The following is a 23,552-nucleotide window of genomic DNA, read 5'->3' as shown; positions in this document are numbered from 1 at the left end:
AAGTTCTACAGCTGCACCATCGGGAGCATCCTGACACGTTGCATCACCGCCTGGTATGGCAACTGCACGGCATCTGATTGTAAGCCGCTACAGAGGGTAGTGCGAACAGCCCAGTACATCACTGGGGCCAAGCTTCCTGCCATCCAGGACCTATATAGTAGGCGTGTCAGAGGAAAGCCCATAAAATTGTCAGAGACTCCAGTCACCTAAGTCGGAGACTGTTTTCTCTGCTACCGCACTGCAAGCAGTACCGGACCGCCATGTCTAGGACCAAAAGGCTCCTTAACAGCTTCTATCCCCAAGCCATAAGACTAAGACCGGACTATTTACACCCCCCCCACCATTGGCTTTATATACTGCTGCTATTTGTTGTTTATTATGTATGCATAGTCATTTCAACCCTACCTACATGTACATATGACCTCAACTAACCTGTACCCCCGCACACTGACTTGGTAGCTGAACCCCCTCTACATAGCCTCGTTATTGTTTTTTTATTGTGTTACTTTTTATTATTTTTTACTTTGGTTTATTTGGTAATTATTTTCTTAACTCTTCTTGAACTGCATTGTTGGTTAAGGGCTTGTAAGTAAGCATTTCACGGTAAAGTCTACATTTCTTGTATTCGGATAATGTGACAAATAAAATTTGATTTGATAATGTATTGGGCCTTTAGCCTAAACGTCATTGCTACAGAACTGTATTGAACTGGTTAATGTTGCATAGGCTTACGTTTTCAAGTCATGTTTAAAAAAAATCTTAGCTTGCATTTTGACTCAGAAAGTGATCTTGGTCAGTGAACACTGATTTAAAGCAAAGCAGTTTTAAAGTACAGTTGAAGTCGGAAACTTACATACACCTTAGCCAAAGACAATTAAACTCAGTTTTTCACAATTTAATCCTAGTAAAAAGTCCCTGTCTTAAGTCAGTTAGGATCACCACTTTCTTTTAAGAATGTGAAATGTCAGAATAATAGTAGAGAGAATTATTTATTTAAGCTTTCATTTCTTTCATCACATTTCCAGTGAGTCAGAAGTTTACATACACTCAATTAGTATTTGGTAGCATTGCCTTAAAATTGTTTAACTAGGGTCAAAGTCTCAGGTAGCCTTCCACAATCTTCCCACAATAATTTAAGTGAATTTTGGCCCATTCCTCCGGACAGGGCTGGTGTAACTGAGTCAGTTTTGTAGGCCTCCTTGCTCGCACATACTTTTTCAGTTCTGCCCACAAATTTTCTATAGGTTTGAGGTCAGAGCTTTGTGATGGCCACTCCAAAACCTTGACTTTGTTGTCCTTAAGCCATTTTGCCACAACTTTGGAAGTATGATTGGGGTCATTGTCCATTTGGAAGAACCATTTTGTGACCAAGCTTTAACTTCCTGACTGATGTCTTGAGATCTTGCTTCAATATATCCATATAATTCTCCTACCTCATGATGCCATCCATTTTGTGAAGTGCACCAGTCCCTCCTGCAGCAAAGCACCCCCACAGCATTATGCTGCCACCCCCATGCTTCACGGTTGGGATGGTGTTCTTGGGCTTGCAAGCCTCCCCCTTTTTCCTCCAAACATAATGATGGTCATTATGGCCAAACAGTTCTATCAGACCAGAGGACATTTCTCCAAAAAGTACAATCTCTTTTATGGTGGTTTTGGAGCAGTGGCTTCGTCCTTGCTGAGCAGCCTTTCAGGTTATGTCAATATAGGACTTGTTTTACTGTGGATATAGATACTTTTGTATCTGTTTCCTCCAGCATCTTCACAAGGTCTTTTGCTGTTGTTCTGGGATTGATTTGCACTTTTCCCACCAAAGTACGTTCATCTCTAGGAGACAGAACGCGTCTCCTTCCTGAGCGGTATGACGGCTGCATGGTCCCATGGTGTTTATACTTGCGTACTATTGTTTGTACAGATGAACGTGGTACCTTCAGGCATTTGGAAATTGCTCCCAAGGATGAACCAGACCAGACCAGAGGTCTTGGCTGATTTCTGATGTATTTTTCCCATGAAAAGACATTACATAATTTTCAGGAATTTTCAAAGCTGTTTAAAGGCATAGTCAAATTAGTATATGTAAACTTCTGACCCACTGGAATTGTGATACAGTGAGTTATAAGTGAAATACTCTGTCTGTAAACAATTGTTGGAAAAATGACTTGCACAAAGTAGATGTCCTAACCAACTTGCCAAAACTATAGTTTGTTGACAAGAAATGTGTGGAATGGTTGAAAAACGAGTTTTAATGACTCCAACCTAAGTGTATGTAAACTTCTGACTTCAACTGTATGTATGGTTTTGAAAAACGTTATAGTAGTGGAAGTGTCTGCAGTTGTAATGTGATGACTGGTTATAGTTGAAAGAGTAGGTGGTGCCATTTGATTTACACAACATGCCTATCACTTTGAAGATGCAACATATTTTTGTGTGTGTAACAAACAAGAAATAAGACAAAAAAAACAGAAAACTTGAGCATGCATAACTATTCACCCCCCCAAAGTCAATATCTTGAAGAGCCACCTTTTACAGCAATTACAGGTGTACGTCTCTTGGGATATGTCTCTATAAGCTTGGCACATCTAGCCACTGGGATTTTTGCTCATTCTTCAAGGCAAAACTGCTCCAGCTCCTTCAAGTTGGATGGGTTCTGCTGATGTACAGCAATCTTTAAGTCATACCACAGATTCTCAATTGGATTGGGGTCTGGGCTTTGACTAGGCCATTCCAAAACATTTAAATGTTTCCCAATAAACCACTTGAGTGTTGTTTTAGCAGTATGCTTAGGGTCATTGTCCTGCTGGAAGGTGAACCTCCGTCCCAGTCTCAAATCTCTGGAGTCTGACTTATTGGGAGACCGGTCAGAACGGCAGTTGTTCAGAAAAAGTTTGGAAAAAATGTGTTAATGCAGTTACTAAAATAACTGTATCCTTAGATCCGTAGTGGATATTTTTGTTTCTTTGCCAGATTTAAATAGTAGAGAAGTAGACAAAAATGTCATACCCTCTAACCTTTTGTCTAACTTGTTCGGAAAGTGGTCAAAAGTTGATGCTGTTACATAAACAGCTGTAATGTTTGATTGGTACCAGATGATTCTGTTATAATTTCAGATTTGAATAGCAGAGAAGTAGAAGAAGATTTATGTTGGAGACCCCTGGTTTACATGTTATAAAGTTTGAATGTCGTTTCTAACTTAAACGGTATAAGAGGTGTTGTGTGAAGAAGAATAAGAAGAAGTATGACAAAGATTTAAAGTTGGGAAGTCCTACCTAAATACAATTGCACCATTAACTAACCCTACACCTATATTCTACTATTTTTTTTAAACACCCCATTCCACTACTTTGACCCTAACTGACAGCCTGGGAGGACAGGACACTTTTGTTCAACACACCTTGTAAATCTTCTACAGTAAAACCTTGTACACCCAAGTACTTCTCTGCAGCTGCCACCACAACGTCTATTTTCTGTGATAACCATGGCACTGAATGCTAAGAAGCCAACCTTACTGAAGCACAAATTTGTATCACTCTGTACTGGCCTAAGCCTACCCTTGACTCATCATCCTCTACTCCCTTCACTGCCTCGGCAAATGAAACCTTCTGTTCTACTCTGACGCTGGCAACCTCAACCTGTCTCTCGCACCGGGCACTTCTGATCCCCAGCAATATTGGCACCCCCACAATTGACACACAGTTTTTTCCACCGATACTACAAATTCCTTTGTGCCATGCCCTCCTGCACACTTCTCACATCTCAGAATCTCCCTCCTTCACAACACGACCATAAGCTTGGCATCTGAAACGCCTTAGTGGGTTTGGCACAAAAGCTCTCACGGGATAACTGACATATCCTAACATGAGTTTCGAAACTCAAAAGGACAGACAATGTCTTCTCAGTTTCACCACGCTTGCAACCGGCTGGTCAATAACCGTCATCCAAAATTCCATGACTGTCACAGCCTTAGTTTTAGGCCTTATGTGTAAACACTTGTCTGTCACAACAATCCTCCTGTAGACCACAAACTAAAACAATGTCTCTAAAAACTTCCCCTGACACTTTCACTTCAACAGTTGCTCCACATACAGAAGGCTACACCACCAACAAACCACAATTGATGGTGTTGGTGACATTTCTAGTACAGGAAAGTTAGCTCACACTCAAAACAGAAATAATGTTTTGGAAAACACAATTGTGGTAACATTTGGCAGTTATCAATGGGTCTTACTGGTACTAGTTGTCGACAGGGTGGGAAATGTACTTTTTGGTCCGCCAGCCATTGTGGCAGGTACAGTAGATTGAAAAAAATCTACCAGCCACTGACATTTTTTATCAGCCAAAACATATTTTTTTCTCCATAATTATTCAAAAAACTCACAACAAAATAACTAATGAAGTAATGGGGTATATTGTGTAATTTCATTTTTGTTACCTGCATCTTTTAACCAATGTATGTTAAAATAAATAATTTAGATCCAATAATAAAAACAGATAAACAGTTCTACAACTGAACATCAAGAATCAACAAAGTTCCTGCCCTGCCACAAAATGCTGAGTGATAGAGCTGGGCTCTACGCTGACATTTTTTACAAGGAGTACATAATGTTTTAAGAATAAATGTAGAAGCACACAAACAAATCTAGAAGAACAATGGCTAAAAGTTCATTAATAAACATGTTTGGGAGTGATCCATGCTCAATGAAGCACAATGATTAGGTGAGACAAAAATGTTCAGCTGGCCCTTTAAGGGACGGGCCATTACCGTGGTAACTCTATTGTCTGTGATGAGAAAAATCTCTGACTGCAACCTCTTCCTAGCAGCAGACAGTTGCAGCAAACTCAAACTAACATTGAAAAACATAGCATGTGAACAAAACGATGTAACTGGCCAAGAAACCCGAAGTACAAAGTCATACTTAGTAGCCTTTCTTGTCAATTCGATCAACTTCTACATGTGGGCTTCGGATAAAAACAAAACTGTTCCCAAATACTCTGTGTGACCACCCGCCACGTGGCTGGTGAAATATACATTCCCGCCAATGACAAATATATATAAATATATACCCGCCAATATATATACCCAACATATATACCCGCCAATGACAAAATCGAATTTCCAACCCTGGTTGTCGGCTTCAAAGGCTATGATTAATGCCTAAGCAAATTAATTTGTGTTGCATCTGTGCTTGTAGTTCAAAACAGTTAAACATGCACTATGCAAAAATCTCTTTGCCAATCCCTGGTTGCTAAAATTCTAGAAGTTCACCTAATTTTAGTTTGTGATAAAAAAAAAAGCAAGTTTAGTGTAGAGAACAGTGGAGGCTCCTCAGAGGAGAAGGGGGGAACCATCCTCAGTGAATTTCATGAAAATAAAAGTAGTGAAACATTAAAAGTGATCCTTTTTAGATAAAACTGTACTAAATACATTCATGTCACCAAATAATTGATTAAAACAAACTGTTTTGCAATGAAGGTTTACAGTAGCCTCCACTGGGAGGACAATGCAAAACCAGGAGGCTCATGGTTCTCTTCCCCTTCCATAGACATACACAGTAATTATGAGGATGTCCTTCTTCTGGAGGATGTCCTCCAACCTATTAGAGCTCTTGCAGCATGAACTGACAAGTTGTCCACCCAATGAAGCTAGCGAATGTAGTTAGCTAGTTTAGCCTACTCAAACACCTGGCTCAAACAGAGAGGGACGCTATGTTAGCTAGCTGGCAGTGGGTATCCAAAACTGGAACTTTTCCAAGTCAAGGTAAGCTTTTGGTTTTATTCATTTATTGGCACCAGGCCCGCAGGTGTAACTGCTTGCTGACTGTACTGCCTGATTGTAGCAGATTTACTAATGTGTTAGTTCTAGTAGCTATGTTGAATATGACCTTAGCTAATAATGGTGATAACAATGTAGGCTGTGTGTAGCGGTTATGATATGGTGGTTTGGCTTGGAAAGATTTTTTTGCCTGGCCACAGACAGCTGATATGTTGTGCACTGAAGTCCACAAGCGAAGGGTAAAGGTGAGAGGAGGAGAGAGCGTAGATGTGAGAAGAAATTATAGCTACAATGATCAAAGTGATCATGCTGTTTGTATGTGGCTGCTATGAAACTGTGTTTCGTGTGATCAGGGGTGTATTCATTCCGCCGAATCTGTTAAACTTTCTTAAACCAAAGCAAACTGAACGAAACGGGGATAAACATATCTGAATTTGTCCAATAGAAACTCCTGTTTAAAATTGTTGGACTAATGATTACACTCTAGATCAGCAAAATGCAAGCAAGAGTGCAAGGCAGTATTGAATGTGTCACTGTCTGTCACCTTGATTACTCAAATTTCTCTCGACCTGTGCTACGTTGTAAACTTTAATTCATAGGCTAGGTTGTAGCAATCTCATTATGGATACAGGGGAAATTTGAATAGTAGCCTAAACCTATTGTTACATTGAGCTGGGTGAATGGAATATGAATGACAGTCATCCAATATGCTGTAATAGAAATGCCATGATAAAAATATATAATCGTCCTCCCTCATCTTAAAATAGCACCGACTGCCACTGGTAAAGAATCATCGTGCCATCAAAACCGCTGTGAAATATCTTTTCCCTAACAAAAAATATTGTATTTTCAGCTGTTTGAAGCTGGTGTACAAAACCAAAAGTAAAATATGCCAAAACAAAACATAAGGGAAGCATAGAAATAGCGGACAAAGAAAATAATCTACCAAATCTACTTGCTTTCAATGAGAATGACAGATCTATAAGTCACATTTCTATGTGAATTTGGTCAGGTAAACCAAAAAGTTACATACTGTAACTTTAACCAAAACTAAGCTAGCAGTGTTTTTAAAAGTCTTATTGAAACATTCAGTGTTTTCAATAAGGAAAACATTAATAAAACTTCCTGGGAAAACTTTCAGGGAACCACAGTAAAACGTTCAAATAACCTCCCTGCAACCTAAAGATAAACGTTCCCAGAACAGGTGAAATTTTCACTTCAGTTCTCAGTTTTACCTGTCAGGAAACGTTATGGCTTGTTCCCAAAACCAATGGAAAACCAAAAACATACGTTCCCACAACTTCCAAGGAACCAAATGTGCTAGTTGGGATGTGATTGTGCAATATCCCTTCCAAATCTAAGGAAATTAAGTTTGCCTAAGGCAGTGCTTCTCAATTATTTTCTGTTCCCCCCCTCAACTTACAACAAAGAATAACTTTATTAACATTGTTTTTTAGTCTGTAAAAGAAAATACTTAAAGTGCATCAATTTGCCTGAAAGGTTTTAAAAAATTCAAGCCTTATTTAAACTGCAAATTGTTTTGACCATTTGATACTGATTTTTAAAAATGTTTTTTTATATATATAATCAATAAATAATAATAAATTCAAATTGATCAGCAACATGAACTCAGGAGCACAATATATGAAACACTTTGACCTATAAAACAAAAATGAATAAAACAATTTGTGCTGATTTTTAAAAATCAAAATGAGGAAGCCAGGATTTATGGCTACAATGAGCACGTTTTGCAGAGCTCAGCTTTTCGAAGCGGGGTTTGAAGCATGATACTGCAACTTTCAGCTCCTGCTCAATGTTTAGCTGGGACGTGTACTTGGTCTTCAGTGCAGCAACAGCAGAGAAGCCAGTCTCACAAAGATAAGATGTTGCAAAAGGAAGAAGAATGCCCATGGCCCTCTGCCCTAAGAGTGGATACTGCCTCTACACTCAGCCAGAATTCACTCAGTGTCTGTGATGTGAACCTCAGTCTCAATGTGGAGTCAGACGTCATATCAATGAACTGGTCCTCCTCTGCAGAGCTGAAACCAGTTGGAGCTGGTGCATTGAAAGGATCTCTCACCCAGTCATATTGGGAATTGTTTTCAGGGAAGCACTTTTTAAAGAATCCCATCAGTGATGAAATATGCTCCTTAATATATGGAATCACTGAGGTGGCATCATAGTCAGTAGTGTAAACAAATTCATGCAGGTTCTCGAATTAATCAGTATTTCCTTCATCAAGTCGCCTGCCCCACATTGCAGGCTTTCGAGTGAAAGAGCTGATGTTGTCTGTGACCTGATGGAGGTGTTTATCTTTCCCTTGAAGCTGTAGATTTAGTTAATTTAGCTTGCAAGGTCTGCAAGGTCATACTTGTGCTCCTGCTCGGAAAACATTATTTTCTGCTCTCTGAGCTCAAAAACTCGGGACAAGACTTTCTCGTGACAGCCACCTTGCTTCACTGTGAAACAGCACAGCTTGATGTTCAGCTTCCATCTCCTCACAGATAGCAGAGAAGACTCATGTTTTTGGTAGTCTGGTCTTTATAAAATTGACTACACCTACAATGTCAGTCATAACCTCACTTAATTCAGAGGAAAGGTGCCTTGATGCCAGTGCTTCTCTGTGTATAACACAGTGTGTCCACTCAGAATTAGGTGAGGCAGGGAGTTTGTCATGTCAAAACGTACATAAGAGATAAACAAAGTCTTTGTTGCTGTCAGTTGTTTCATTGAACTGTAAGGCAAAACGTTTGTCTTTGTGTTTATCTACCAGCTGTTCTTTTAGATCGTTAGCAATGTCATTTATACGTCTGGTGACAGTGTCATTGGACAGAGGGATAGTTTTTATTTTTGCAGCACTTGCGTCATCCAGCATGACAGAGACCATGTCTAATGCTGCAGGCAGTATCAGCTCCTCTGCTATGGAGTGTTTTTTTTTGCACTGAGCAATTTGGTACGCCACCTTATATGATGCTAACAGTGCTCACTGGTTTACTGAAGTAGCATTCACAAAGCGGGACGATTGTTGGCAATATTCGGCACGTTTTCGCTGAAAAAACTCAAGCGGCTTATCAGCGTGATTGGGGTGTAATGTCTTTAAGTGACGCCTTAATTTATTTGGCTTCATGCTGTCCGCTGCCAACATTTTTAGACACAGTAAACATACCGGCTATTGATGGCTATTTAACAGTCTGATGGCCTTGAGATAGAAGCTGTTTTTCAGTCTCGGTCCCAGCTTTGATGCACCTGTACTGACCTCGCCTTCTGGATGATAGAGGGGTGAACAGGCAGTGGCTCGGGTGGTTGTTGTCCTTGATGATCTTTTTGGCCTTCCTGTGACATCAGGTGGTGTAGGTGTCCTGGAGGACAGGTAGTTTGCCCCCGGTGATGCGTTGTGCAGACCTCACTACCCTCTGGAGAGCCTTACGGTTGTGGGCGGAGCAGTTGCCGTACCAGGTCATGATACAGCCTGACAGGACGCTCTCGATTGTGCATCTGTAAAAGTTTGAGTGTTTTCGGTGACAAGCCAAAAGCGTGGAATCAGATTGGTCGTCGAGGGCCGTCGAGGTGTCTGCCGTGATTAGATTATAATCACGGCTGATTATAATCTAAGAGAATTCTCTTGGTAGATAATGCGGTCGGCATTTGATCATAAGGAATTCTAGGTCAGGTGAACAAAAGGACTTGTGTTCCTGTATGTTATTATGATCACACCACGACTCGTTAATCATAAGGCATACACCCCAGCCCTTCTTCTTACCAGAGAGATGTTTGTTTATGTCGGCGCGATGCGTGAAGAATTCGGGTGGGCCACGTATCCCGAGTGAGCCATGTTTCCGTGAAACAGAGAATGTTACAATCTCTGACGTCTCTCTGAAAGGCAACCTTTGCTCGAATTTCATCTACCTTGTTGTCAAGAGACTGGACATTGGCGAGTAGTATACTCGTGAGCGATGTGCCGGTCTACAGAGCCTGACCAGAAGACCGCCGTGGTTTTGGGTCGCCTACTGGGATCCGATCCATTGTCCTGGGTGGTGGTCCAAACAGAGGATCCGCTTCGGGAAAGTCGTATTCCTGGTCGTAATGTTGGTAAGTTGACATTGCTCTTATATCCAATAGTTATTCCTGGCTACTTGTAATAAGACTTAAGCTTTCCTGGGTTACACCAAACACAGCCTAGTTACTCTTGAATAGCAAATTGAGGCCTATCCTTGAAATAGCCTAATGGAAATGTCATTGTAATCTTTCTAGGCATACACACAACAAAACGTAGCAACATGGCTTCCATTTAATTGCCGTTATCCAGTCATGCTGCTACAGATCAGGGTCTGTAAAGACTGAGAGAGGGGGGGGGGGGGGGGGGGGGTCGATAAGGTTACATAATCAGGATATCATTTTTGAATTTAGAATTTAGAATTTCTCAATATTATATTTGCGGTAGTTGCCTGTATCTACACCAAAACCCCAGTATTTTTCCTTCATAGTGTCACGCCCTGGTCTTAGTATTTTGTGTTTTCTTTATTATTTTGGTCAGGCCAGGGTGTGACATGGGTTTATTATGTGGTGTGTTTTGTCTTGGGGTTTTGTAGGTATTGGGATTGTGGTATAGTGGGGTTGTCTAGAAAAGTCTATGGTTGCCTGAAGTGGTTCTCAATCAGAAGCAGGTGTTCATCGTTGTCTCTGATTGGGAACCATATTTAGGCAGCCATATTCTTTGAGTGTTTTGTGGGTGATTGTTCCTGTCTCTGTGTTAGTTTGCACAAGAATAGGCTGTTTAGGTTTTCACATTACGTTTATTGTTTGTTGTTATCTTTTTATTAAATGTGAATCGAAATAACCACGCTGCATTTTGGTCCTCCTCTCCTTCATCGGAAGAAAACCTTAACAAAATCACCCACCACAAAAGGACCAAGCGGCGTGGTGACAGGCAGCGGCAGCAGGAGCAGCGAAAGGAGGAATGGACATGGGAAGACGTTTTGGACGGCAAGGGTTGTTACACTTGGGAGGAAATACTGTCTGGAAGAGATCGCCTCCCATGGGAACAGGTGGAGGCACTTAGGAGAGCAGAGGCAGCCGGAGAGAGGAGCCGGCGATACGAGGGAACACGGTTGTCAAGGAAGCCCGAGAGTCAGCCCCCAAAATTTCTTGGGGTGGGCACACAGGGAGTATGTCGACGTCAGGTAGGAGACCTGCGCCAACTTCCTGTGCTTACCGGGGGGCTAGAGAGACCGGGCAGGCACCGTTTTATGCTGTGGAGCGCACGGTCTCTCCAGTGCGGGTGCATAGCCCGGTGCGGTACATACCAGCTCCTCGTATCGGCCGGGCTAGAGTGGGCATCGAGCCAGGTAAGGTTGGGCAGGCTCGGTGCTCAAGAGCTCCAGTGCGCCTGCACGGTCCGGTCTATCCAGTACCACCTCCACGCACCAGCACTCCGGTGGCAGCTCCCCGCACCAGGCTTCCTGTGCGTGTCCTCGGCCCAGTACCACCAGCGCCAGCTCCACGCATCAGACCTACAGTGCGCCTCACCTGTCCAACATTGCCAGAGCCTTTTCCTCCTCTACAGCGCTGTCGGAGTCTCCTGCCTCTACAGCGCTGCCGGAGCCTTCCTCCTGTTCAGCGCTGCCGGAGCCTCCCTCCTGTTCAGCGCTGCCGGAGCCTCCCTCCTGTTCAGCGCTGCCGGAGCCTCCCTCCTGTTCAGCGCTGCCGGAGCCTCCCGCCTGTTCAGCGCTGCCGGAGCCTCCCGCCTGTTCAGCGCTGCCGGAGCCTCCCGCCTGTTCAGCGCTGCCGGAGCCTCCCGCCTGTTCAGCGCTGCCGGAGCCTCCCGCCTGTTCAGCGCTGCCGGAGCCTCCCGCCTGTTCAGCGCTGCCGGAGTCTCCCGCCTGTTCAGCGCTGCCGGAGTCTCCCGCCTGTTCAGCGCTGCCGGAGTCTCCCGCCTGTTCAGCGCTGCCGGAGTCTCCCGCCTGTTCAGCGCTGCCGGAGTCTCCCGCATGTTCAGCGCTGCCGGAGTCTCCCGCCTGTTCAGCGCTGCCGGAGTCTCCCAGTCTGCAAGGAGCGGCCAGTCTGCAAGGAGCTGCCAGAGCGGCCAGTCTGCAAGGAGCTGCCAGAGCGGCCAGTCTGCAAGGAGCTGCCAGTCTGCATGGAGCCGCCAGTATGCATGGAGCAGCCAGAGCCGCCAGTATGCATGGAGTAGCCAGAGCCGCCAGTCTGCATGGAGCAGCCAGAGCCGCCAGTCTGCATGGAGCAGCCAGAGCCGCCAGTCTGCATGGAGCAGCCAGAGCCGCCAGAGCCGCCAGTCTGCATGGAGCAGCCAGAGCCGCCAGGATCCGCCAGTCAGCCAGGATCCGCCATTCAGCCAGGATCTGCCAGAACCACCAGTCAGCCAGGATCTGCCAGAGCCATCTACCTGCCTGAGCTTCCTCTCAGTCCCGAGCTTCCCCTCAGTCCCGAGCTTCCCCTCAGTCCCGAGCTTCCCCTCAGTCCAGTGGGGCCCTTGGTTAGGGTTACTAAGCCAAGGTCGGTGGCGAGGGTTGCCAATCTAAGGACGAGATGCATGCAGACTGAGACTTTGTTGGAGTGGGGTCCACGTCCCGCGCCGGAGCCGCCACCGTGGAAAGCCGCCCACCCGGACCCTCCCCTATGGGTTTAGGTGTGCGGCCGGGAGTCCGCACCATGGGGGGGGGGGGGGGGTTCTGTCACGCCCTGGTCTTAGTATTTTGTGTTTTCTTTATTATTTTGGTCAGGCCAGGGTGTGACATGGGTTTATTATGTGGTGTGTTTTGTCTTGGGGTTTTGTAGGTATTGGGATTGTGGTATAGTGGGGTTGTCTAGAAAAGTCTATGGTTGCCTGAAGTGGTTCTCAATCAGAGGCAGGTGTTTATCGTTGTCTCTGTTTGTATTGTTCGTGTTTATCTTTTTATTAAACGTGAATCGAAATAACCACGCTGCATTTTGGTCCTCTCCTTCATCGGAAGAAAGCTTGTTCTCTGTTTTCTTCTTTTTAAAAACAGGGTGCCAATTTGTTTTCAGCACTTTTATTTCCATGACTGATCAAAATCAAAAGTTGTTTTTTCATGGCTCTCTCTTGTCCCTCTGCAGAAGACATATGGTGAGTAATATGTTTGGAACATCGAATCGCAATAAAATCACAGTATCGAATAGCAATACATATAGAATGTGAGAATCGTGATACAAGTATCAGCACCTAAGTATCGTGATAATATCCTATTGTGAGGTCCCTGGCAATACACAGCTCTAGTTTCCAGACCTTAAAATACCTAACGCTACATCTGTAATGTCTCTAACTCAACTCATACAGATGAGATAGCCTTGAGCATATTAGGCCTACTTCCACAAATTCCATTGGCTTGTTCAGGTTTCACATGTCACTGCAACCTCTCTCCCATACTGTCACTCAGCAAATAGAAGGCTACAGTATATGATAGACTAGCTATATCGTTCCAACAGTTATTACAACCTATTAATAACTGATTAATATGTCCTTGTTTTTTATATCCTATGTTAGTTATAATACGTTTAGAGTTGTATTTATAGGTATTTCATGGGTAATACTCCATTAGTTGCAATCACTGAGGCTATAACATACCAGGCCACATTTCATATAATTTCATCTGTATGCAATCTGGCCTGACATTTTTATTAATTTATGGGCCTGACATACGGTAACATGCATCCACCCACTCTCATACTCCCTTCCCTCACGATTCGGAGACTGTCATTCATAATCACAACGTTCCTATTTCCTAAACTAGAAAAGCACATCAATGACTTGGTTGAACACGATCCCTTATTCATATCAGCATACATGCGATGTAACGTTGTGTTGTTTACAATCATATGGTGGTTATGAGAAGTGTGGCATATTGAAATCATCACAAAAAACGTTAGCTGGAAGCCAAAATAAAATATAGCCAACGATCGAAGCCAGAGCAGCATCTGAATTCGTAGCTAATGACAAAATGAGGTTATCCATTGTGAATAACGCTGCAATGTCCTTGCCATGGTGTAAATAAGAGGTAAAAGTAGTTAACTAACGTTAAATTAGAATTCCCAAAGTTGAAGACGAATGTAATTTAACGTTACGTACCTGAAACCACAAGGGCCTCATTTGGTCCAACTGTGTGGCAATTACCCATGTTATTTAAAAACACGGATCCCAAACCAAGTGCGTACGTCGCCTACAAATCTGTTGCAACACAACCGAAAAAACCCGACGTAATAGACCGATTTCTCTCGTCTTCGAACCCGTTCACCGCCCCGCCCCTATCATTACGAGAAAATAGGTCCCCCGGGATTTCATAAAATGGAGATTTCACCTCGGCAGACGTCAATACAAGAGTGGTCTTGCTGCGACGTCATCTCTCACAGCAGTCATCCCTCAGGGTCTCTATGCTGCCATCTACTGATTTGACATCTCTCAGTGCGTTGCAGAATGACAATCCAAAGATTTGTATAATTAAACCAAGATAGACCACAGCCTGTCGTTTCAAATGGAATCAAATGAGTCATAGTGGGCAGAACAAGCAAGGAGGTGGGCAGAACCGAGGCGCACTGTAGGCCTGGTGCCGGAAGTGGTGGTGCGGGGCTGAGGACACGCACCTCAGGCTGACCAATTTTAGTCTCATCTGACCAGAGTACCTTCTTCCATATTTTTGTGGAGTCTCCCACATGTATTTTGGCGAACACCAAACATGTTTTCTTATTTTTTTTCTTTAAGCAATGGCTTTTATTCTGACCACTCTTCCATACCAGCTCTGTGGAGTGATTGGCTTAAAGTGGTCCTATGGACTCCAATCTCCGCTGTGGAGCTTTGCAGCTCTTTCAGGGTTATCTTTGGTCTCTTTGTTGCCTCTATGATTAATGCCCTCCTTGCCTGGTCTGTGAGTTTTGGACGGCGGCCCTCTCTTGACAGATTTGTTGTGGAGCCATATTCTTTCCATTTTTGAAAAATGGATTTAATGGTGTTCTGTGGGATGTTCAAAGTTTCTGATATTTTTTAATAACCCAACCCTGATCTGTACTTCTTCACAACTTTGTCCCTGACCTGTTTGGAGAGCTCATTGGTTTTCATGGTGTCGCTTTATTGGTGGTGCCCCTTGCTTAGTGGTGTTGCAGACTCTGGGACCTTTCAGAACAGGTGTATGTATACTGAGATCATGTGACAGACCATGCGACACTTAAATTGCACACAGGTGGACTTTATTTAACTAATTATGTGACTTCTGAAGGAAATTGGTTGCACCAGATCTTATTTAGGGGCTTCATAGCAAAGAAGGTGAATACTTTTCTGTTTGTTTTTTTTTAAATATTTTTTTGGAACAAGTCATGCAACCAAATAGAAAAAACACCAAGGGAGATGAATACTCAAAATTGAGACTCAAAATTGAGCTCAGGTGCATCTTGTTTCCATTGATCATCCTCGATTTTTCTACAACTTGATTGGAGTCTACCTGTGATAAATTCAAATAATTGGAAGTGATTTGGAAAGGCACACCCCTATATACAGTGCATTCGGAAAGTATTCAGACCGCTTTACTTTTGACACATTTTGTTACGTTACAGCGTTATTCTAAAATGGATTATATTGTTTCCCCCCCATCAATCTACACACAATACCACATAATGACAAAGCAAAAACAGGTTTTTAGAAATGTTTGCAAATGTATTAAAAATAAAAACCGGGAAATATCACATTTACATAAATATTCAGACCCTTTACTCAGTACTTTGTTGAAGGACCTTTGACAGTGATTACAGCCTTGATTCTTCTTGGGTTTGATGCTACAAGCTTGGCACACCTGTATCCGTATTTGGGGAGTCTCCCATTCTTCTCTGCAGATCCTCTCAAGCTCTGTCAGGTTGGATGGGGAGCGTCGCTGCACAGCTATTTTCAGGTATCTCCAGAGATGTTAGATTGGGTTCAAGTCTGACTTCTGGCTGGGCAACTCAAAGACATTCAGAGACTTGTCCCGAAGACGTTCCTGTGTTGTCTTGGCTGATGCTGCCACCTCCATGCTTCACCCTAGGGATGGTGCCAGGTTTCCTCCAAACGTGACGCTTGGCATTCAGGCTAAAGAGTCAATCATGGTTTCATCAGACCAGAGAATGTTGTTTCTCATGGTCTGGGAGTTCTATTAGGTGGCTTTTGGCAAATTCCAAGCGGGCTATCATATGCGTTTTGCTGAGGAGTGGCTTCCGTCTGGCCACTCTACCATAAAGGCCTGATTGGTGGAGTGCTGCAGAGATGGTTGTTCTTCTGGAAGGCTTTCCCATCTCCACAGAGGAACTCTGGAGCTTTGTTAGAGTGACCATCGGGTTCTTGGTCACCTCCCTGACCAAAGCCCTTCTCCCCAGATTGCTCAGTTTGGCCAGGTGGCCAGCTCTAGGAAGAGTCTTGGTTGTTTCCATTTTAAACTGTTTCCATTTAAGAATGATGGAGGCCACTGTGTTCTTGGGGAGCTTCAATGCTGGCAAAAAAAATTGTACCCTTCCCCAGATCTGTGCCTCGACACAATCCTGTCTCAAAACTCTACGGACAATTCCTTCAACCTCATGGCTTGGTTTTTTCTCTGACATGCACCTGTAGTCAGGAATGGGAGAGTGATTGTTTCCTACAGAGCACAACATGTGTACATTTCTTGACGTCTTTGAAAAGCAAGTCTGGTAAAGATCTTTTTTTTGTCTTAAAGAGGCAGTTTTTGTATTTTGAGACTGTCTTGAATAAGCTAAGTAGCCAATAGACAAAGGGTAGCATAATTTTTCTGATTCTCTGTAATAATGGTATGGGAATAATGCATTTTATTTTGTAAAGTGGTATCTTGCATCAAACAACACACAAAGTGGATAAACAGGTTAATATCAAGCCCTGTATTTTTTTCTCTTTTTTATGCCTCTGTTTTAGTTTGGTCAGGGCGTGAGTTGGGGTGGGCATTCTATGTTTTTGTTCTAGGTTGTGTATTTCTGTGTTTGGCCTGATATGGTTCCCAATCAGAGGCAGCTGTCGATTGTTGTCTCTGAGAACCATACTTAGGTAGCCTGTTTTCCCACTATGATTTGTGCGTAGTTATTTTCTGGTTAGTGTTTGTTGCACCTGTCAGAACTGTTAGTTTATCGTTTTGTTGTTTTTGTTTGTGTATTCATTCTGGATTAAAAGTATTATGGATACGTACCACGCTGCACTTTGGTCCTCTTCTCCTTCTTCATACGACGATCGTTACAGAAATAGCACAGTTACAAATATATGGCAAATAGAAATCAAACTGGAAGGACATCAGAAATAGAGGAAGGCCAGGACTAAAAACAAACAAAATATAACTATTGTAAAATAGATTGTGTCTGTAGAATGTGTATAGTATGTAGAAGCTGTTTATTAGTTTACTCCAATTGGGGATAGGGATGGTAAGGTTTGGTGGGAATAATAAAGGAAAGGATATTCCAAAAAAGTGTGTGTATAAACACTACCGTTCAAAAGTTTGGGGTCACTTAAATTTCTTTGTTTTTGAAAGAAAAGCACAGTTTCTGTCCATTTAAAATAACATAAAATTGATCAGAAATGCAGCGTAGACATTGTTAATGTTGTAAATGACTTGTAGCTGGAATCAGCAGATTTTTTTAATGGAATATCTACATAGGCGTACAGAGGCCCATTAACACTCCTGTGTTCATATGTGGTGTTAGCTGATCTAAGTTTATCATTTTAAAAGGCCAATTGATCATTAGAAAACCCTTATGCAAATATGTTAGCACAGCTGAAAATGGTTGTTCTCATTAAAGAAGCAATAAAACTGGCCTTCCTTCACGTCAACAGTGAAGAGGCGACTCCGGGATGCTGGCCTTCTAGGCAGAGGTCCTCTGTCCAGTGTCTGTTCTTAATCGTTTCTTTTTATTGGCCAGTCTGAGATATGGCTTTTTCTTTGCAACTCTGCCTAGAGGGCCAGCATCCCGGAGTCGTCTCTTCACTGTTGACGCTGGTGTTTTGCGTGTACTATTTAATGAAGCTGCCAGTTGAGGACTTGTGAGGCGTCTGTTTCTCAAACTAGACACTCTAATGTACTTGTCCTCTTGCTCAGTCAGTTGTGCACCGGGGCATCCCACTCCTCTTTCTATTCTGGTTAGACCCAGTTTGCGCTGTTCTGTGAAGGGAGTAGTACACAGCGTTGTATGAGATCTTCAGTTTCATAGCAATTTCTTGCATGGAATAGCCTTAATTTCTGAGAACAAGAATTGACTGACAAGTTTCAGAAGGAAGTTCTTTGTTTCTGGCCATTTTGAGCCTGTAATCGAACCCACAAATGGTGATGCTCCAGATACTCAACTAGTCTATAGAAGGCCCGTTTTATTGCTTCTTTAATCAGAACAGTTTTCAGCTGTGCTAACATAATTGCAAAATAGTTTTCTAATGATCAACTAGCCTTTTAAATGATAAACTTGGATTAGCTAACACAACGTGCCATTGGAACACAGGAGTGATCGTTGCTGATAATGGGCCTCTGTATGCCTACGTAGATATTCCAGCTACAATAGTCATTTACAACATTAACAATGTCTACACTGTATTTCTGATCAATTTGATGTTATTTTAATGGACAAAAATGTGCTTTTCTTTCAAAAACAAGGACATTTTTAAGTGACCCTAAACTTTTGAACGGTAGTATATATATATTACATGCACACACACACACACACACACACACTTGGAAATGATGCAGACAGTTACATTGATGAAGCAACAATCTATCCACTATATTAAAGCTGATACACCCCCTGAAAAAAAAGGATGTTTCATCTTTTTTTACGATTCATGATATTTTTTAAGGTGCCGGCCATCTGTGGGCTTTATGGTGAAACCAGTTAGTGTGTGTGTGTGTGTCGTTACAGGAAGGAAAACATTATGTTCCATTTCTTCCCCCTATTATTTTCTCTCTGACAGGTGTGAAGCGGCTTTCGGCAAACTTACTGGAGACGACAAGAAGTAAGACTATATCTTAGTTAGAATGTGTTGGATGTTTGGCTCCTCTTCTGATCACTGTGAGTCATCATTCACCTCAACAAAATTATAGTGTCTACAAATACAACCCCATGACATGGGCACATCCAGGTTTGAGAGTAGGAATACATTGAATGCAATTGATAAATGTATTTCATCATCCCTCTCTCTCCTCTTGTGCAACAGGGGATCCTGGTGTTCACGATCATCCAGTTTAAACCAGCCAGCTATGAGGACTACGTGTATCCCCAATGGGCTCAGGGGATTGGCTGGGTCATCGCCATGGCGTCCATCATCTGGATCCCCCTCAGAGCTCTTCTCACACTGTGGGTTCTGCCTGGCTTAATCAATGAGATACTGAATTACTACATACTCATCTGTCAGTCTCTATATCTCCCTCTCTCTCTATTCATCTACCTACCTATAGCATTATTGCAACTTTACTACAACACCTTGCAGCCTCCTCAAGAGGTTCTGGTGTAATGGCTAAGCTAAGCTGTTGGACAGAATTCCATTTTATGTCCTTTTTGCCATGTTTTATCTCCCCCGGGAGATTAGTAAAGTTAATCACCCCTTATTCACCGGAGAATGAGAAGTCAAAAGTACCATACTACCTGGAGTTGGGAAGACAGACATACCCAAACATAGCAGTCATCAGCTGCTTTGCTCCTCTACCAGAGAAGCCTCACATTCAGACAAACCTCTGATACGGACTCTCCCTACTGATGGCCTCTGACTGTGAGGTAGGGACTATGATAGGCTTGGAGAGCCAGGTGAGGGTTCACTCTGTATGTTGTGCTTGATTCACATTGGGACTGGAAACCAAACTGTGGACTGTCTGTGGCCTCAAACTGACCACTATTGGTGTCACTTGAGACTTATACAGTATTACAGATTCATCAATGGGGACGTGGCTTATTCTCCAAGTGAATGTCAAGGCCTTTTTTTTAACACTATTATAGTCAATAATGTGAAAACAAATACACAGAATTGATATTTTATATTCAAGAAGCTTACCTACCTCTTTGAGTCGTCAGAATGGAATATGATGAGGAGTGGGTAGTGTAAACATGACGGATAGACCTTAACTAACATGTCCATATGTTGCACTGTCTGAGCTTTGATATTATGTCACGTTTTAAAAAAAATATGCCACATGTTGCCATGGATAATCTAAGTCAATGATCTCAGAACTGGTTGTTAGGCTACATATTATATATTATGTAAAATATCCATTGCAATCTGACAAAGGGTTACGTTCCGTGACTCATAAATGATAAGTTATCGTTGTAAAATGATTGTAAATTATACAGTATATCATCATTTATTTGATTTACTGTATATTAAAAAAATACTAACAGAAAATATTTGAAAGGAAATTTAATCAGGCATAATTATGTAAAGTATTATAAAACCTCAAAATAATCAGGATATTGTCATTGGAGTAGGATAAATACTGTACAACTCCTGTCATGTTGTGTAAAGCAAAAATAAAAAAGCCAACTGACTCCAAGTCCAAAGGGTGTGCCAGATTTTTACAATCACCAGTAGGTGGTGTCACAAACACCACGACAGAGGTTCCTTAGAAAAACATATTCAGAGGAGTTTCGTTTATAAACCTGTCCGAGATTATGCCATCTAGTTGATATTTGTTCAATGAACAGAATAGCTCTACGAGTGTAGGTCTATTTGGATAGAATTTGACAGTAAAGTGTCATCAATAAGAAAACAATTGACGAAAACAAATGATGGCACACAAAACAGGGGCCACCTTTGACAATTATTTAATTTTATTGAGAAATATCTACTGTATCATACAAGTACACACTTGGGGGAAAGTATACATGTGCACTCATGAGTTAGTAACTTCCTCGAGACAAGATGCCAGTGTTTTCTTTATGCTCCTCCCTCCAAATGGATCCAAAGTCAAAACATAGAGAATGACAAAGGCCTCTTGCGGCCAAAAGGTCATATTAGTATGGGCAGCGCCATTGAGGGCTTCCACCATTTTAATGTAGTCAAATGGGTGGGACTTCTAACTTCATTGGCTGATTCCTCCTGGTGACCCAGTTGGACATGACTCCATCAGGAGGGATCAGCCAATCATGAAGAAAATGTACTAAGCATCAGTGGCGTGGCCCGTGCTGTCACAGATGCCATAATGGTACAGATACAAAGATGAGTCCTCTATCTCTATGGTGCAAAACAATTTAAGGGCCTTATTCAATCAAATACGCTTTAGCTGACATCTGCAAAACTTATGTTTTGTAAATGTCGGCGGTGGACCTGTGTTAGAGCTGTCAAATCCACAAGCATCTCCCGGCAGGTGTGGCTTCGTGACAATGATAAAGAGCAGGCCTCCCGGGTGGCGCAGTGGCTAAGGGCGCTGTACTGCAGCGACGCACAATTGGCCTAGCGTCGTCCGGGTTAGGGAGGGTTTGGCCGGTAGGGAAATCCTTGTCTCATCACGCACCAGCGACTCCTGTGGCAGGCCCGGCGCAGTGCGCGCTAACCAAGGTTGCCAGGTGCACGGTGTTTCCTCCGACACATTGGTGCGGCCGGGTTGGATGGCGCTGTGTTAACCTCTTGAATCTAGGGGGCATTATTTTTATTTTTGGAAAAATAACGTCCCCAAAGTAAACAGGCTAATTTTCTCAGGACAAGATGCTAGAATATGCATATAATTGACAGCTTAGGATAGAAAACACTCTAAAGTTTCCAAAACTGTAAAGATATTGTCTGTGAGTATAACAGAACTGATATTGCAGGCGAAAGCCTGAGAAAAATCCAATCAGGAAGTGACTCTTATTTAGAAACCTCTGCGTTCCTATGCGTCCCTATTGAGCAGATTCCCCTTTCTATGGCTTCCCTAATGTGTCTAGCGTCACAATACAAAGTTCCAATACATAGTTTTTTATTTTGAAAAATGAGCCTGAACGTCAACATTGCGTCAGTGGTCAGCTGAAGTCTCTCAGAGTGTTTTGTGCGTAAAGGACAAATGCGGACATTGTTTCTCTCGCTCCTACTAAGAAGCCACCAGTCCCAGTTGATATATTATCGAATAGATATTTGAAAAACACCTTGTGGATTGATTATAAACAACGTTTGTTTCTGTCGAATATATATATGTCGTGACCGCAATTTCCGGTCGATTTCTCAGCCAAACGTGAAGAACAAATGGAGCTATTTCGCCGACAAAAATAATATTTTTGGAAAAAAGGAACATTTGCTATCTAACTGGGAGTCTCGTGGGTGAAAATATCCGAAGCTCATCAAAGGTAAACGATTTATCGTGACCTGGTTGCTTGCTGCTAGCTAGGCATAATGCTATGCTAGGCTATCAATAAACTTACAAATGCTTGTCTTGCTTTGGCTGTAAAGCATATTTTCAAAATCTGAGATGACAGGGTGATTAACAAAAGGCTAAGCTGTGTTTCAATATATTTACTTGTGATTTCATGAATAGGAATATTTTTTAGTAATATTTATGTCCGTTGCGTTATGCTAATTAGTGTCAGTTGTTGACAACACTCCCGGACCCGGGATGGGTAGTATCAAGAGGTTTCAAGAAGCAGGTTGGGTTGTCTTTCAACCTTCGTCTCTCCCGAGCCCTTACGGGAGTTGTAGTGATGAGACACGATAGTAGCTACTAAATGATTGGATACTACGAAATTGGGGAGAAAAATAGAGAAAAAAAATAAAATAAAAAAATGACAAAGAGCAGCTGCTCACCGATTTTGACAACTCCAACACCGCCAAAACATCAGCCATGCACATGTCGGCAATTGCCGCTTAACAATTGATCTGATTGAATCTAGGCCTATCTCATATGGTTGATTTATGGAGTGGGGAAATACACTTGGTCATAAGTGATGGTTGCGTAATCTTGCTTGACTGTCCCTTATACACATTTGCTGATTGGTGATGGTTGACATAGATTTTGAAAAACGTACAAGCGGGACGTACTTGATACTTAACAGGCTAACCAAATCTGCTTGTTATTAAAAACACGTCAAAATAGTACAAATGGATCGAGTGTCTATGGTTAGAGGGTACAGCATATTATCCAAATGTACCAATAATCAAAGTAAAAATATTTATATAAAAAATAATACAAATAGCAGTGTTTTGTTCCATTATTTTAAACATATATGTAATATGACCTACAAAAAAAAAATATTAATGTGCAATTGATGGCATACTCTTCCCTCCCCCCCTCCCTCGGTCGGTCCTTCTGTCAGTCAGTCAGGATGGTCATGTAGAATAGATGACGCACAGGAGCAGCAACCCTCTTCTCTTCTCCTAAGTTTGATGTGGCTTCATTTTGAAACAAGGCTGCTAGAGCAATACACCAAAGCCCATGTTGTAGCAGCACTCACAGTAATTCAGTAGTGGTTAAGAGTACCTGCCCATCCTCTAATCTCCAGCCCAGATATCACTCCACCACACACAGCCTCCTCCACACCTCCTCAAACCGATCCCTTCAGTCCAAATCCAGTTGAACACTAGTTTGTTTGTTTTTGTCGTTGCCCAGCAGAGGTCGCTAAGGAGTCGTCACAATGGCGCTTGCTGCCTGGCTCTATCGGCTCCTCCAGTTGCTTAACTTCCTGCTCTGTTGCTATGACATCTGTTCCACCGGCCTCATCTGCACATCTCCGATCTAGAGGCCGACAAGCAGGGTTACATACACAAAAAAATAGAGGCATCCAACAAACTGCATGAATGTCCTCTATAAAAGCACACTGTTTCAGACTATGCAGGTCAGGAACATTGACAACA

The 23,552-nt window shown here is 42.5% G+C and overlaps 2 protein-coding genes across 3 annotated transcripts in view; both read right to left on the bottom strand.

Annotated features, from left to right (window-relative positions):
• LOC139418237 (flotillin-2a-like) overlaps positions 1–14,194 on the bottom strand; it is a 40,793-nt gene extending 26,599 nt beyond the window's left edge. Inside the window, exon 1 of the mRNA XM_071167533.1 lies at positions 13,875–14,194. Within this exon, the coding sequence (XP_071023634.1) occupies positions 13,875–13,923 (49 nt within the window). The 5' untranslated portion in view covers positions 13,924–14,194. The remainder of the gene's footprint in view (positions 1–13,874) is intronic.
• Positions 14,195–22,155: 7,961 nt separating this feature from the next.
• LOC139418235 (dehydrogenase/reductase SDR family member 11-like) overlaps positions 22,156–23,552 on the bottom strand; it is a 42,114-nt gene continuing 40,717 nt past the window's right edge. The window contains exon 7 of one of the 2 annotated variants that reach the window (XM_071167528.1): positions 22,156–23,433. In XM_071167528.1, the coding sequence (XP_071023629.1) occupies positions 23,392–23,433 (42 nt within the window). In that variant the 3' untranslated portion in view covers positions 22,156–23,391. The remainder of the gene's footprint in view (positions 23,434–23,552) is intronic. The other variant, XM_071167529.1, reaches the window with a different exon arrangement.

This window comes from Oncorhynchus clarkii, chromosome 10 (assembly GCF_045791955.1).
Source record: "Oncorhynchus clarkii lewisi isolate Uvic-CL-2024 chromosome 10, UVic_Ocla_1.0, whole genome shotgun sequence".
Taxonomy (NCBI): domain Eukaryota; kingdom Metazoa; phylum Chordata; class Actinopteri; order Salmoniformes; family Salmonidae; genus Oncorhynchus; species Oncorhynchus clarkii.
Note: the sequence above shows the minus strand (reverse complement) of the source record. Positions and strands in the feature narration are given on the sequence as shown.